We start from the raw sequence: 15,126 nt of genomic DNA, 5'->3' as shown, positions 1-15,126 counted from the left end.
CTTTCTTACAACTTAATAAATTTCCCATGAACATAAAAAAAAGTAAAGAAAAGAGGGTTAGAGATGAAAATGCCAAAGCAGCACTGCATTTGTGCATTTTTAGCATATAATGCAACCAACACAACGGAAGAAATTCGCTCTGACATGAGATCAGCTCAGAATTATTTATGAAGCACCTGGGCGTTTAGGATAAAAATCGAGCATACAGTAAAATAAAAAAATTCTCTCTTACAACTTAATAAATTTCCCATGAACATAAAAAAAGTAAAGAAAAGAGGGTTAGAGATGAAAATGCTGAAGCAGCACTGCATTTGTGCATTTTTTAACATATAATGCAACCAACACACCAGAAGAAATTCGCTCTGACATGAGATCAGCTCAGAATTATTTATGAAGCACCTGGGGGTTTAGGATTTCTTACACAAATAATTATAGTAATTTCGTCAAATTGTCGGGAAGAAACTAAATGATATACTTAAGTTTGCTTTCATATTTCTCGAAAGATTATAAAAATAAGAACTGACCGACGGAGCTGTTTAGGCCAAACTGTTCCATAGATGATTTAATAAGAGAATCGCGATTACTTTTTCTTTTTTGGACTTTCATTTAAGTTCTATTTATTATATTCTGTGGGCATATTTCTTTTGCAGAACTTCTAAATTGCGTATGCGTCCTATACTCTACATGATGGAAAAATTAACCTTACCGAAGACTCGTGAAAAACAACGGCTGAGACGCAAGAGCTTGACGACAAAGTTCTATTTTCATGAAAACAAACATCCTTCAAAATGCCTGTCACTTCTTGTATCTGAAAATGTAATAAATTCTAAAATTGTTGCTAGAACTACAAATTTGTAACAACGTCGAGCTAACTGATGTCAACATACTCGGGTATATTCCTCCACCGTTTCAATCTGGAATGGAATTATGCTGATAGTAAGTCATGCGTGTTTTAGACTCGAGATTACCCTCATAAGATATAGTAAATTTCTCTGTTACATTTTCTCATATGTTTAACACTTCGTTAATCATTCCTTTTTGGGTAACAAACATAGCAATACTACCATCTTAAGAGATTTACCTGTTTTCCGGACAACATGGGATTTTTTTCTTACAGAAATGGTTAAAAATGATCAGCGAACCCTACATTGCTAGCAAATGTATATTTATGCTGTATAATACCATATACAGCTAGTAACTCTGGAATGCGAATCTAGCTTTAAAAAACTCAAAATATTCTCTCCTTTTTGTTTGAGCTTTAGTGTTTACTTTTCTGACTTTATGAGGAAATTGACATAGAATTATGCATTTTAAGTTATAAAACAAAAGATTATTAAGACAGTAAAAATAAATCACTCAAAAGTCTACATTGCAAGTAGTTTCAAGTACACAAAAAAGATATTTAAAAAAATACATTTATTTTCAGCCGTATTGAACTCCAACATCTAGGTTGATTAAGCGATCCACAAGAGATAGAGAGGGAGAGAGAGAGGGAGAGAGAGAGAGGGAGTGGGAGAGAGAGACAGAGGGAGAGAGAGAGAGAGAGGGAGGGAGGGAGAAAAAGAGGTGGGAGCATTCCCACTCTTATGTGTAAACCTTGACTAGCCTTTTGGAATTATTTTGTTGTTGGTGACGTTACTACAAGTAATAAATATAGAACTAAAAATTCAGATCATTTTCATTGCTCATCTATTACAGGTTCCATTTATGGTTAAAATCATACGCTACGCAGGTACCGTGCTTCGTTTAAAGATAATTCAAAATTAATTAATGCATTATTTAATTCAAATAATAACTTATAGCAGCATTGATCCTAAATGTTTTAGTTGACTAAGAGATATACAAAGCATTTACTATGCAAATTTAGCGATTCACTTAGATAAAATCGTTCTCTCATTGACTTTTTTCGTAAAATAATATAACTTTCCAAAGTTTTCTACCGGAGAAATTAGCTTAGCGTTATTTAATATGCCATCTCAATTTAAGATTTTCTAAGTTTCCAGTCTTAAAAGCACATTTACATACTAAAGCCGTGTTCCGTCAATAAATTTTCCTCTAAAAGAAACATCAACATCCCTCAAGAACGAAAAATACTGGCACAAAATTAACATTTATTATCTGATTACTCGAGACAATTGTTTAGTTGTGACAGGTATCATATGCTTCCATTTCTTCTGAGCTCAGTTCAGGTGTTTATTTGTCGAAGTTTCAACAAAATGTACTAGCAACTTGCTCAGAAAATTCAGAGGATATACGAATTTTCCAGCTAAAATGTTGCAAATATAATGTAGTAAGCTGAGTAATTGAGTCAGAAATTGATTTTAATAAAACCAAATAAAAATGCAACAAGGCAAATTATAAATTATGAAGAAGTTTCGAAATAAACATTTTCACGGAGATAATAGGTTTGAGATAATGGGTTTTGAAATTGACCACCAAACTAAGAGCTGACGAAATTGCTGTGTAGATACGGGATTTTGTAATGCATACTTCCTTGTTTTAAACAGGACGCGCGGTCAGGGCAAAAAGTATATATATGCTTGTTTTTGCGATAACACGGTCGTAATCTTTGAACTATTTTTATCACGATTGGATTTTGGATTGTTTTGGTATAGCAAGTGCTACGTGATTTTCTTATATATTTTATGTACTAGTTTACTAGTTATTAAAAAGGGCACTAGAACTCTCGAATTCCAATCGAATGAGCCCCCTTTGAAGTTTATACGACGACCTCTTCCGTATGAAGTGCCACTGGGCAAAAAAAAAAAAAATAAAAAATAAAACATTGGAGCCGTTTGGCCTTTACTATAGGCAACACTACAGCGTTGCCTCTGATAACCTTTTGGAGTTAGGTCCTATACCGTTGTCTGGTTAGAAGTAACTAAAAGTAATCATATTTATGTCCCGACTCTCTACAATATTATTTAAGCTTCTCATCTATACCAGTAGGCCACCTCATATAATTAGTCAGGCCAACACAAAGGAAACGCTACCCTAGTATTAGTCACCCTTAAGACAGTACCCCATACCGCCTCAAAGGGCCAGATCAAAAACCACTATTAAATACCACCTTAAGCTACTTCACTACAATAACCCTGGAACACATTACTTGCCGATAAAATAAAAGTTCAAAATAGGGATAAAATCCTTTTTAATAGACAGAGTATAGAAATTCACAAAATACCAGATATTACGGTCACATATACAGTGACCGTCATCGGTAGTAAAACAAAACTAAAACAATTTAAAACAGAAGTTTATATACGAAATCAAATAAAACTACATAATGTTTAATTCTCTAATTCTTTTCAAAGCAAATGCGGAAGCCTTTGTCCGAAATTATCTCCGAATTATTCACACATTCCTTGCGTTTGCCCAGAAATTTAACAACAAGAAAAACCGTAAAAAGAAAATAGCTTAAAATAAAAAAGTCCAATTAGAGAGCAAACCATGAATTTTATAAAAAAGAGGAGAAAATCAACTTGGAAGAAAGATATCGTGTGCTTCCATTTCTTCTGAGATCAGCGCAAGCATTTATTCTGTCTACAGTTTCAAAAAAACTTAAAAGCAACTTACTCAGAAAATTACGAGGGATTGCAAAACCCCCAGATAAAATCTCGCACATGCAACCTGGAACACGTTTTATGTATTTGTGCAGAAATTTAACCAAAAAAGGTAAAAAGAAAACAAGTTATAACAATAATAATTACAATAGCTTATTGTTACCCTCTGCACATAACGATGATGCACTAGAGGAGTGTGAAAAAAACGAAAAAAAAACGGAAAAACAAAAACGAAAAAAATAATGACAAAATTACACACAAGTCCAATTAGAGAGCAAACCAAAATAAAGAGGAGGGAACCTCTGAAACCACGTTAGTATAAGATATTTCTAGAGAGTGACAAATCGATATGAGAGGCAATCCTGATCAAAGCCATTACAATTACGCAATTTCCTCATTTCATTGACATGAACAAAGCGGTAAAGCAAAGAGAAAAAGAGAAATTACTACTCTATACGTCTGTGTTAAAAAATGTGCTTTATACCATTGGTCTATTTTTGTGTTGTATTTTATTAAGCCGACCCCACTATTCTTTAAGCGTATGTCAGAGAGGGAAACCAAATAACACCAGCTTTTCACCCATTGCTTCTATGTCAAATTTTGAGCCACTAAAAAGAACGCAATATTGAAGAGAGAATGGAGTCTTTAAAATTTTTATGCCTGTGTCAGTAATATACATAGTGGTAACAATTTTGTTACCATTTTAAATTGTAAAAGCTGCTCTCCCAGTTTTTCTCACATCTGAGAAATCATTCTGTGTCATTTTTATCATTTCTGTGTCAAACAGGTTGAGAATTTGGCCAAAGACATATTTTCTGTACAGATTAAAGGATTCAGTATTCTATACATTCGTGCACGACTTCCATTGATTTCAGCTATCCGCAAGTTTATTTTCCAATCAAAATATGTCAAATAAATTAGCTGTTTAAAACTTTGAACTAGCCTTTTCAAACCAAAAAACGGCAAATTATCTAAAATTCATCAAATACGAGTATACTTCGTATTAATCAAGAGCCCATTTTCTTGCTTTCTTTTCATTTCTTTCTTTGCACATTTGTCACTGAATACCCAATGTCTGAGACACCCTTTAAGCTAACCCTAGAGTCGTCGATAATGTATGATTCCAATAACCATCAATTTAAGCTATCGTTTCAAATCTACTAAAATCTACCATTTTTTGGCATCCGGTCCGTCAAGTACATTTGAAATATAAACCTGTTCTGAAGGTAAAAGTGAAGTGCCTTGTTGTTGAATCGGGTGTCTAGTTTATCCGTTCCATATTCACTCAGTACTTCACTTTTACCATACTTCACTGTGTATAACATGTAATAAAGGTAAAATTCTGAATATAAACCTGCTCCGAAGGTAAAAGTGAAGTACCTTGTTGTTGAACCGGGTGTCTAGTTTATCCGTTCCATATTCACTCTGTACTTCACTTTTACCATACTTCACTGTGTATAGCATGTTCTAAAGGTAAAATTCTGAATATAAACCAGTTCTGAAGGTAAAAGTGAAGTACCTTGTTGCTAAATCGGGTGTCTGGTTTATCCGTTCCATATTCACTCATGGCTGTGTTGAAATCCAGGCGAGGAAAAGGTGTCTTTAATCTAGGAAAACCTTCAGGCCAACTATCAGCAATTAATCCTTCTATTAGAGATATAATACCCTCTAACGTTGGGAATGACATCTCTATATCTACCTGAAACAAGAAAACGCATAAGAATAAATCCAGTAGTCAAATCGGTTGACTTTACCAGAAAAAAATGGTGAAAAATATGCACAGCCGATTTTTTAAAATGAGATATCAGTAATGAAATTCATAAATATATCATAAACGAGATTTCAAATCCCAGCCTCTAACACAGAAAATGAGGGACCTAACCAAAGAGACCATCCCTTCAAGGGGAATCATATATGACCTATCGATCAGAAAAGTCAGGACCCATATATAATAGATGCTTTGCTTTATTCATATTATTTGAAAATTATTATTGGGTAAATGATTTTATATACAAACCTCATTAACACTAGAAAAATTATCTAGACTTGAAGAATATCTTCAAGTTCATTTGTTTTTTGATGATTAGTCATTTCTTACTCACGCGTTCAACAATTCAGTACTACGCACTCTACTTTGGTAAAGATTGCTAGAAAATAAACTTTCTGCTGTTTTTGTAAACTGGCCGGTTTATAGGACAATTATTTAGTCCCCAAAACTCTCCATAACAACTTCCTTTGATTGGAGCTTTGCCCCCGAATAATAACAAAAAGCAATTTTAACATTCAGGGTCTCAGGGCAGCAGGACGCCTGACAAGTATGCAGCAGTGGTCCCTGATACGCTTTTTTTCCTCTACAACTTCTGTACGCACATAATCTTTCCAGTTAATGTGGAAAAATGTCAGAATTTGTGTGTATCTTCTGTTACGTTTTTCTGTTGAGAAATATTCAAGTACATTTTAGTAAACTTAAAGTCAAACAGCTTCAGAACATTATTTTTTTAGATTCAAGGGAATAATATTCCAGAATTTTTTTCATTTCGTTTTGTGCTATTGAGATTTTTGGTACATTTTTGTAACACTAAAGTCAGGTTGACTTTTTCCCTTCTTTTCAACAGAAGAAAAGTTCTGCACTTCCTTCTATTTCATTATCTGTGTAACAAATAAGATGTATTTAGGTATAAATTAGTAGATTGCTTCTCCTTCAAGGTTAGCCTTGTTGCCTTGGCGAACAGTCCGAGGAATTCTTCAGATAGCTATTTTCTTCTGATCTTGCGATTTTCCTTTTCTTCACAGGGTCGTGGTAAATATAACAAACTTTCTGTACTTCTCTTGTCGAACAGAAAACGAACAATGGCTAGGAACAGCAAAGTGATAAGATGTATAACTCAACCGTTCAAATTTCAATCGAATCAAGTTCATAAACAAATAGTGAAAAAAGTCCAAAAATTAAGAATCATTTTAGTGCACTCATCGCCTCGCGAAAAATATGTCCGGAATCTGTTGGTTTTTGTGCTAGGGCTTGAGGATAGAGAATATGCGCTTAAGCGCATTTTAGTATTAAATTTTTCAAGTTGGCTTTTAGAAAATTGTTGAGCGTTCGGTCACAAACGTAGGGGTGGGGGGGGGGGTAGTCAGGAAGGGATTCACAAAAGCAGTTAGACAAATTTGGTAACAAAAGTACGGTTGCTCACCGTTCAATTCCCTCAGATACTATCCCCACCCCCATGACAAACACATGAGCTTGAGCAACTGAAAATATTTACTGCCTTGTATATTCTGCACATTGAAATTTATCTATCCATTTAAGCTGATGGTATTTCATATTACACGGCTTTAATATAAGAAAGGATATATACATTTTAACAACTGTGGACAATACTTACGACACACCATTGCTTTTTTTTCATGAAGTCCTACAGCAAGACGGCTTTCTTTGGGATTCTTATTTAAACTCTAATCTTCCCGGAGACACCCCTTTCATCCACGGATCATATGGAACCAAGCATAAAAATTGAACAAAGTATGCAAAAAAAAACGAGGAATTAAATATACCTGAGTGAATTCTGGCTGTCTATCAGGCCTAGAGCCCTCATCTCTGTAACATCTGGCAATCTGAAAGTATCTGTCTAGCCCACCAATCATCAACAGTTGTTTAAATTGTTGAGGGCTTTGCACCAAAGAATAAAAATTTCCAGGCTGTCTTGTTGGAACGATGAACTCCTGGGCACCCTATAAAATACAAAAATGTGCTGTAAGACATCTCGGTCAAAAAGGGAGAAAAAATATCTAAGCACTACTGTAGACTTAGTAATGTGCAATGCACCTCTGATGCATCATCGTTGCTCTTTTTCCTGGCCTCAATGTACAGAACAATTGACTGTTGATAGTAAGTAAAGGGCTCAACCGGTTGCTAATTCTGACATCTAGTGCCATTTTTAAGCGACGAAACGATTGTAGACACCTCAACTGATTTTTATGTCCTTGAAGGAGAAAAACAAATTACAATTAGACAAAATCTACAGTGCTAAAACGCACATAAAAGTTTGTTGAAGAGGGAAGGTTATCGCCAAAGAACTTCCCTGGAATCAAAAACTATTTTTTGAAAATGCATTGAAATCTGAGAAAAATTAAGCAATCTGTACTTTTAAGTAACATCATTTCCATTCTCCCTACAAAAAAACACTTCCTCCCTTTCCTTAAGAATTTGAAGATTATACAACGTTAATATACATATGCAACTAATTTAAAAAAATATTTATTAAAAAGTAAGGTACATAATTTAAGAGTAGAATAGTTTTTGACAATTAACTTTAAAATATCTTAAAGTAGAAATAGCTATTGGTAAGACAAACGAGCCGTGATTGTTGCCAAGAAGAAAAGTTTTGTTTTGCATGAATTAATAGTTACTATTTAAATACATCTGATAAGTATTTCCTTTTTGTATTTAAATACTTCTTTAAGTATTTTTTAACAACCCTACCAAAAAGCTAAAATTAGTCTAGCAGCACTAACCAGAAAGAATTGATCTTTTACAAGTTTACTTGTAGCTCCAGAATTGCTATTTATTGGAAATCCAGGAAAAGATTTCTTTCAAAACAGCCTTCTAGTGGTACTCTTGGGGGATTTTTATGCAAAAAGAAAAACCCGAATGGCTAGTTCAAAAGCCATGGTTGACAAAAAATGAGCGAAGTGGCACGCACAGTGGTAGAAAAAAGAAGCAGCTCTTAAGGTGGCACTGATTTCTATTTTTTTATTGTGGTAACTATTTGAATACATGAATTCCTTAAAAAAAAGAAAAATAACAGAAAAAATACACATTTCGAGATATGATTAATTTCAAACAAAGGCAGTGAAGCTTAAAGAAGATACTTTTATATTCTTAGTAGTAATAACAGTACTAAAATGGTCACTATTTGAATATATGGATTCCTTAAATCCATATAATATCCTTATTTAAATATCCTCAAATCCATCCTTGTAATATCCTTAAATCCATATAATATCCTTATATAAATCCTTGAAAGTTCACAAGCAGCTATGTCAGATTACTTGTCGCTTCTCTCTTTAATATTTGTTTAAGAGATGAATAGTAATTAAGGAGTGCAACTAAAAAATATGAATAAGACAGAAAAAAACATTTTTTAAGCGTAAGATTTTTCTAAGTACACAAACTTTGCGTAGGTATTGTGCCATATTTGAGTCTGTCCTAAAATATTTTGGACTTTAGGTTGACAAGTTCATATATTGGTACTATATCATCGAGGCCAAATTTTTTACCACTCCATTCCTTGGTTTGCCACGTGTTCGAGTTTTATCTATGCTACCTTCTTAAACGTTCTTAAGAAGTTCAGTTGGAATTCAGTCTTTTCTAATGTTCGGGCACTTGTAATCGTTGTTTTTTTTCTCTAGCAGTGGTGGTTAAGACAAACTTTAGCGTGTCGCCCGTCCGGTTAAGGAATTCATGATATCGCCCAGTTAGCATTACAAGCGTTTAGTAATGACTAGGGAGGTTTCTGAGATCGCAAGTCATATTAAGTGATGAAAACGATTGTCTATTTTTCCCTGATGAAAAACTACGCAGAATACATAAGGTAGCAATTTCAGTCCCTGAATTATATATGGGGCCCAGGCTGAGACCTTTGAGTTTTTTTTGTAGACTACGACTGACATTTTGCAGACTACGATTGATGTTTTGCAGACTACGAAGATTTTTTTGCACGATAGATTATTGAAATATAAGTGAGAACCTCCTGGCCTCTCCCTGGGAGAGGTCAAACTTGCATGAGGTATTAGCACTTTTAAGTTATTTTTATGTTTTTTCGTACTTCCGTCAAATATTTTTTTATTGTGATTCAAAAGTGTTTAGGTTTAAAAAAGTTCAACAGTGTCAATAAAAACCAAAGAATCAGCAATACTCACAGAAAACTTCAAAACTTAAAGAAACAAAATTTTAGATATAGCCACTTAATGTTTTTTTCCTTGATTTATTATTGGGTTTTAGTCATGTTGGGATGTCGATAAAAACGATTGCCGCTATATTAGGACATGATGAAACAAACTGGCTTAGTTCCCTTTAATATTGATCCCATGCTCCTATATTTTAGTTCTTTTGATAACGTATGCGTGAACATTAAGCTATCTGACTTAGAAACTTATTCTCTGCAAAAAAAAAATCGACCTAGTCTAAGGCGCCTTTTTAAGTGGAAGATGGAAGCCACCGAAAAGATTTTACTCACACCTGGTGTTCGCCTAAAAAGTGTTGGAGTCTCAATATCCACAAATCCATGCTTTTTTATTAGATATTCTCTCATCTTCATTATGACTTCGGATCGTAAACGAAGTGTTCGCTGCATTTCAGGCAGTCTGAGGCTTAAATAACGATACTGAAGCTGTAAATGCTCTGATGCCTGAAATAAAACATATAAAGTCTTCTTTTAATTATTCAAGGAGGGGGGGGGGGGAATCTACTGATAATTAAAATAATAGTTATAACAAAATATCCTGAAAAGGAAAAATATGTCCTTGGCGCGTGAATTGATTTTAAAATGAAATCGAGACTGTTTTTTTTTTTCATTATTTAGGGTGAAGGAAAATGAAATAGCTCTACTTTACAAGGCAATACTAAATTTATGAACAATGCAGTAATAGGCGATACGAGGTAATACTAGTTTTAAACACAAAACGAAAAACAATACTGGTTTAGGCTATAAAACAAAACAGAATTATAATAATGAATATTCTTCGCTCGATACTTTGGCACTAAAATCAGCATAAAAAAAAGAAAGAAAGAAAGATATTGAAAAAAAAAACAGAAAAAAAGACAGAAGAAAACGAGCTGAATCAGAAGAAGAAAAATAACACGAAAAAAAAAACGGTTCCCATATAATAGACAACACAGTCGATTTGGGAAGAAAATGCTTATGAATAAAGACGATATCTCAATCTCGGGAGTTGGGGAAGTCTTAACTTTTCCCTACAAACGACTATTTACAAAGATACTCAATTAAATTAAGTTGTTCCATTTCCTGTAGGGTTACCTAAAACGCCTGTCATTTTATCAATTTTCGGTAGAGCACCATCTTTTTCCCTTTTAAACTGGATAATATCATTAGTTTTGCTCTCTGTATTGAAGTTTCTTGATTTAAAAAAAAAAAAAATGCCGGAGCTACGCGAGGCACAGAATGTAAGAAGGATTATATAAATTGTTTAATAAAGTTCAAACTATATAAATGATTATCCGATTGTTTAAACGATGACAGCTGTCATCTGTCATTACATTGTCGATGACAGCTGTTATCTGTCATGTAGAATATATATTCCACAAATTACGACTACTAAAACCTTTTCATTAATGATTCAACATATTAAATGTATAAGAAGAAATACAACCTTGCAACAAAGCATACATGTAAAAAACACACGTCTTCACCACTAACCTTCGCTGCACCTCGCAAAGCTTATACTCTTTTCTTGTAAATCTATAAACTCAAACATTAACAGAAACTCAAAATGAAATAAAACCTTACAGAAGAAAATGAAATATGGTGTCGTCAGAGCCTGAAGATTGCAGTTTAATGAAGAATTGTCGAAGCTTCTGTCCTGAGCACCTGTTTATAAACCAGGTCCAGATTTAGTAATAACCTGTCGTTTTTATTGTTTTCGACGTAACGTTTGTGCAGCAGAAGCGAAAAACTGAAACCGTGAGGAAGTGGTCTGAAAAGCCTCTAACATACTAATTTGTTCCCAAATCTTGTCGACCAATACAAAGTCTTCGGATCTTTTACTAGATTCATCATACAGGTAGGATAACTGGATTTTCAAAGACCACCCTTTCTCATTTCCAAAAATCATGCCTTAAATACTTACTCTGATGGGCCAATTATAAAGTTTATGCTTGAGAGTTGAACGTTGTTCAGTTAAAAAAAAAGATACGAACAGGATTCATAAATGGCGATTTAATCGACGGGAACTTTAATCTCAGCTGCAAGTTTAACTACAATGCGGCCCGGGCATTAGAAACGCTATACAGACAGAAAACCTGAAAGGAATATACAGTTACATTTATGCTTACTTTCAGGAAAAGATGAAGAGAAAAAACTCAGCCCACCTCCCAGAAAACAACCTCAATTATTCCTTCATAAACACATTCCCAACTAGATAATATGGTACATTATAAATTAACCAGAATCCTTGATGTGGGAGAAAAATCAGCCATTGAATTCGACATTAGATAACATAATAGTTTCATGCAGATAACCACAATTCCATTTTTCAGATTAGCTTTTTGTAGATTTTCGTATTTAAAACGGACACGTTTTCAACACCCAAGTTAAAATATTTCAATGTAACCGGTGAGCCGCCCCGACCCTTAAAATTACAAAAAAGGACAGAGTCAGATGTAAGACATAAAACCCATTTTGTGCAGAAGAGTAACGGTTAAACTATACTGAATCAAATGTTGAGCACAAGAGAATGTAACAGCAAAAAAAAAAAAAAAAAAAAAAAATAGGCACCATAATTAAAGTGAGAAAAAAAAGTTGAAAGTAAATTCATAGGCAGCGCAATCGCGCTGCCTAAGTAAAGAACGATGTTGGCATAATGTATTATTTATTATTTTTTTCCTTTAGAGCAGGGCAGTTCGTATCTAAAAAGTTGTCGTAGAAACTTCGAAAAGGGCTCATTCAATTGGAAATTGGAGTGGCTTGTGCCCTTTTTAATAGTCGAAAGTGATTGGAAGGCAATCACTTCCGGGTAGAGGAAGGCATTCCGGGTAGAAATTACGTTTTTGAGGAAGACACTCCCCCACAGCCTTCAAAGCAAGGGTTGTAAGTTGTGCCTTGGGGGCATATAAGGTTTTTTATAGAAGGCGTTGTCGAAGAAACTTCAAAAAAGGCTCAGTCAATATGAATTTCAAAGGGCCAGTGCCCTTTTTAAAAGTCAAAAGTTATTGGAGGGAAACTAACCCTCCTCTCACGCTCAGCATTTCCCCAAACACATCCAATCAAAATTTTTAGATAGCCGTTTTGTTCAACGTACTTTTAGACTCTGGAAATTAGGTCTTTGAGGATGACGACCCCCCAACAGCTCTCAGGGCAAGGGTTGTAAGTTATGCCCTGGGGGTATATAAGGTTCTTACAGAACACGTTGTCGTAGAAACTTGAAAAAGGGCTCATCCAATTGCAAATTGAAACGGCTATTGCACTTTTTGACAGTCGAAAGTTATTGGAAGGCAACTAACACCCCTTCCACGCCCACAATTTCCCGAAACACATCCAATTAAAGTTTTGAGATAGCCATTTTGTTCAGCGTAGTTGATTTCTACATATAAATTACATTTTTGAGGAGGACACTCCCCCACAGCCTTCAAGGCAAGGGTAATTGGAAGGCAATTACCAAAAGTAATTGGAAGGCAACAAACACCCCTTCCACGCCCACCATTTCCCCAAACACATCCAATCAAAATTTTGAGATAGCCATTTTGTTCCAGGCAGTTTAAAGTTCAGGAAATTATACATTTGAGCAGGACACCCCCCATCACAGTCTTCAGGGCAAGGGTTATAAGTTGTACCCTTTGGGCATATAAATTTTTATTGTAATCTTTGTCGTAGAAACTTCAAAAAGGGCTCGTTCGACTGGAAATTCAAAGGTCTAGTGCCCTTTTTATTAGTCAAAAGTGATTTGAGGGCAACTAAACCCTCCTCTTACACCCACCTTTTCCACAAACACATCCAATCAAACTTTTTAGATAGCCATTTTGTTCAGCGTAATTGATTATGTCTTTAGAAAATTAGGTCTTTGGGGATGACAACCACCCCCACAGCCCTCAGGGCAAGGGTTGTAAGTTATGCCCTGGGGGCATATAAGGTTTTATAGAAAGTGTTGTCGTAGAAACATCAAAATGGGCTCATTCGATTGGAAATTGAAATGGCTAGAGTCCTTTTTAATAGTCCAAAGCGATTGGAAGGTAACTAACACCCCTTCCAAGCCCACCATTTATCCAAACACATCCAATCATAATATTGAGATAGCCATTTTGTTCAACGTAGTTGAAAGCTCTGGAAATTAGGTCCTTGAGGATGATAACACCCTCAGAGCCCTCAGGGCAAGGGTTATAAGTTATACCCTGGGGGCATATAAGGTTTTTATATAAAGAGTTTTCGTAGAAAATTCAAAAAGGGCTCATTTGATTGGAAATTGAAAGGGCTCGTGTCCTTTTCAATTGTAGAAAGGGGATGGACTGCAACTAACCCCCCTCTCACACCCACCATTTCTCCAAACACATACAATTAAAATTTTAAGATAGCCATTTTGTTCAACGTTGTTGAAATTTCTGGAAATTATGATTTTGAGGATGACAAATCCTCCAAACCCCTCAGGGCTAGGGTTGTATGTTATGCCCTGGGGCATATATGATTTTTATTGAAAGCGTTGTCGTAGAAACTTCAAAAAGGGCTCATTCGATTTGAAATTGAAAGGGCTAGTGCCCTTTTAAATAGTCAAAAGTGATTGGAGGGCAACTAGTCCTCTTCTAAAGCTCACCATGTCCCGAAACATACCGAATCAATTCTTTCAGATGTTAATTTTGGTTTAATGTAGATGAAATCTCTAAAACTTATGTCTTTCATGTTAACCATCCCCCCAGAATCCTCAGGACTGAGGTTGTAAGTTATGCCCGGGGGGTATATACGTTTTCTTATAGAAAATGTTGTCGTAGAAACTTAAAAAAAGCTCATTCAATTGGATATTGAAATGGCTAGTACCCTATTTAAAAGTCTAGTCAAAACTGATTGGAGGGCAACTACTCTTCCTCTTAAACCCACCATTTCCCCAAACATAACCAATCAAAATTTTGAGATAGCCATTATTTCAACGTAGTTGAAAGTTCTGGATATTATGTCTTTAAGGATGATCACTTTAAGGACATGTCTTTAAGGTCTTTATGTCTTTAAGGACATTTTGTTCAACATAGATGAAAGTTCTGGACATTAGGTCTTTGCCAGCGTGTCGTAGAAACTTAAAAAAAAACTCATTCAATTGGGTATTGAGAGGGCTAGTGCCCTTATTATAGTCAAAAGCGATCTGAGAGCGAATGCCCCCCTCACACCCATCATTTCCCCAAACACTTCCGATCAAGGTTTTGATATAGCAATTTTGTTGAACGCAGTTGAAGGGTCCGGAAATTATATCTTTGATTATGAAAACCCTCAACAGCCCTCAGGGCTAGGGTTAAAGTTATGGGGCATATAATGTCAGATAGAAAGTGTTGTCGTAAAAACTTCCAAAAGGGCTCTTTCGATTGGAAATTGAGAGGGCTATTTGTTTTAATAGTCGAAAGTAATCAGAGGGAGAATTCACCACCCACCCCCCACCCCCCACCGCCCATCATTTCCCCAAACAATTCCGATCAACATTTTGATATGGCCATTTTGTTCAACATTTTTACTTTATGGAAAAACAATTATTTTAAATGTTTTCACTTATGACTTTAAGAAATCAAAAATTAATCAAGATTTTAAGAAACAAATATCAGCATATGTATATTAAACTTAAATTGCACATTTTT

At 34.9% G+C, this 15,126-nt stretch overlaps 1 protein-coding gene across 1 annotated transcript in view; it reads right to left on the bottom strand.

The window, feature by feature from the left end:
• AspRS-m (aspartyl-tRNA synthetase, mitochondrial) overlaps positions 1–15,126 on the bottom strand; it is a 68,026-nt gene that overhangs the window by 28,077 nt on the left and 24,823 nt on the right. Inside the window, exons 5-8 of the mRNA XM_089103923.1 lie at positions 9,800–9,970; positions 7,116–7,292; positions 5,083–5,262; positions 707–808 (exon numbers count right to left, since the gene is read on the bottom strand). Coding sequence (XP_088960049.1) covers positions 707–808; positions 5,083–5,262; positions 7,116–7,292; positions 9,800–9,970 — 630 coding nt within the window. The remainder of the gene's footprint in view (positions 1–706; positions 809–5,082; positions 5,263–7,115; positions 7,293–9,799; positions 9,971–15,126) is intronic.

Source organism: Artemia sp. Qi Xiang Cuo, chromosome 18 (genome assembly GCF_049724085.1).
Source record: "Artemia sp. Qi Xiang Cuo chromosome 18, ASM4972408v1, whole genome shotgun sequence".
NCBI classification, from domain to species: domain Eukaryota; kingdom Metazoa; phylum Arthropoda; class Branchiopoda; order Anostraca; family Artemiidae; genus Artemia; species Artemia sp. Qi Xiang Cuo.
The sequence above is the reverse complement of the archived record's forward strand: the minus strand, read 5'-3'. Positions and strand labels throughout refer to the sequence as shown.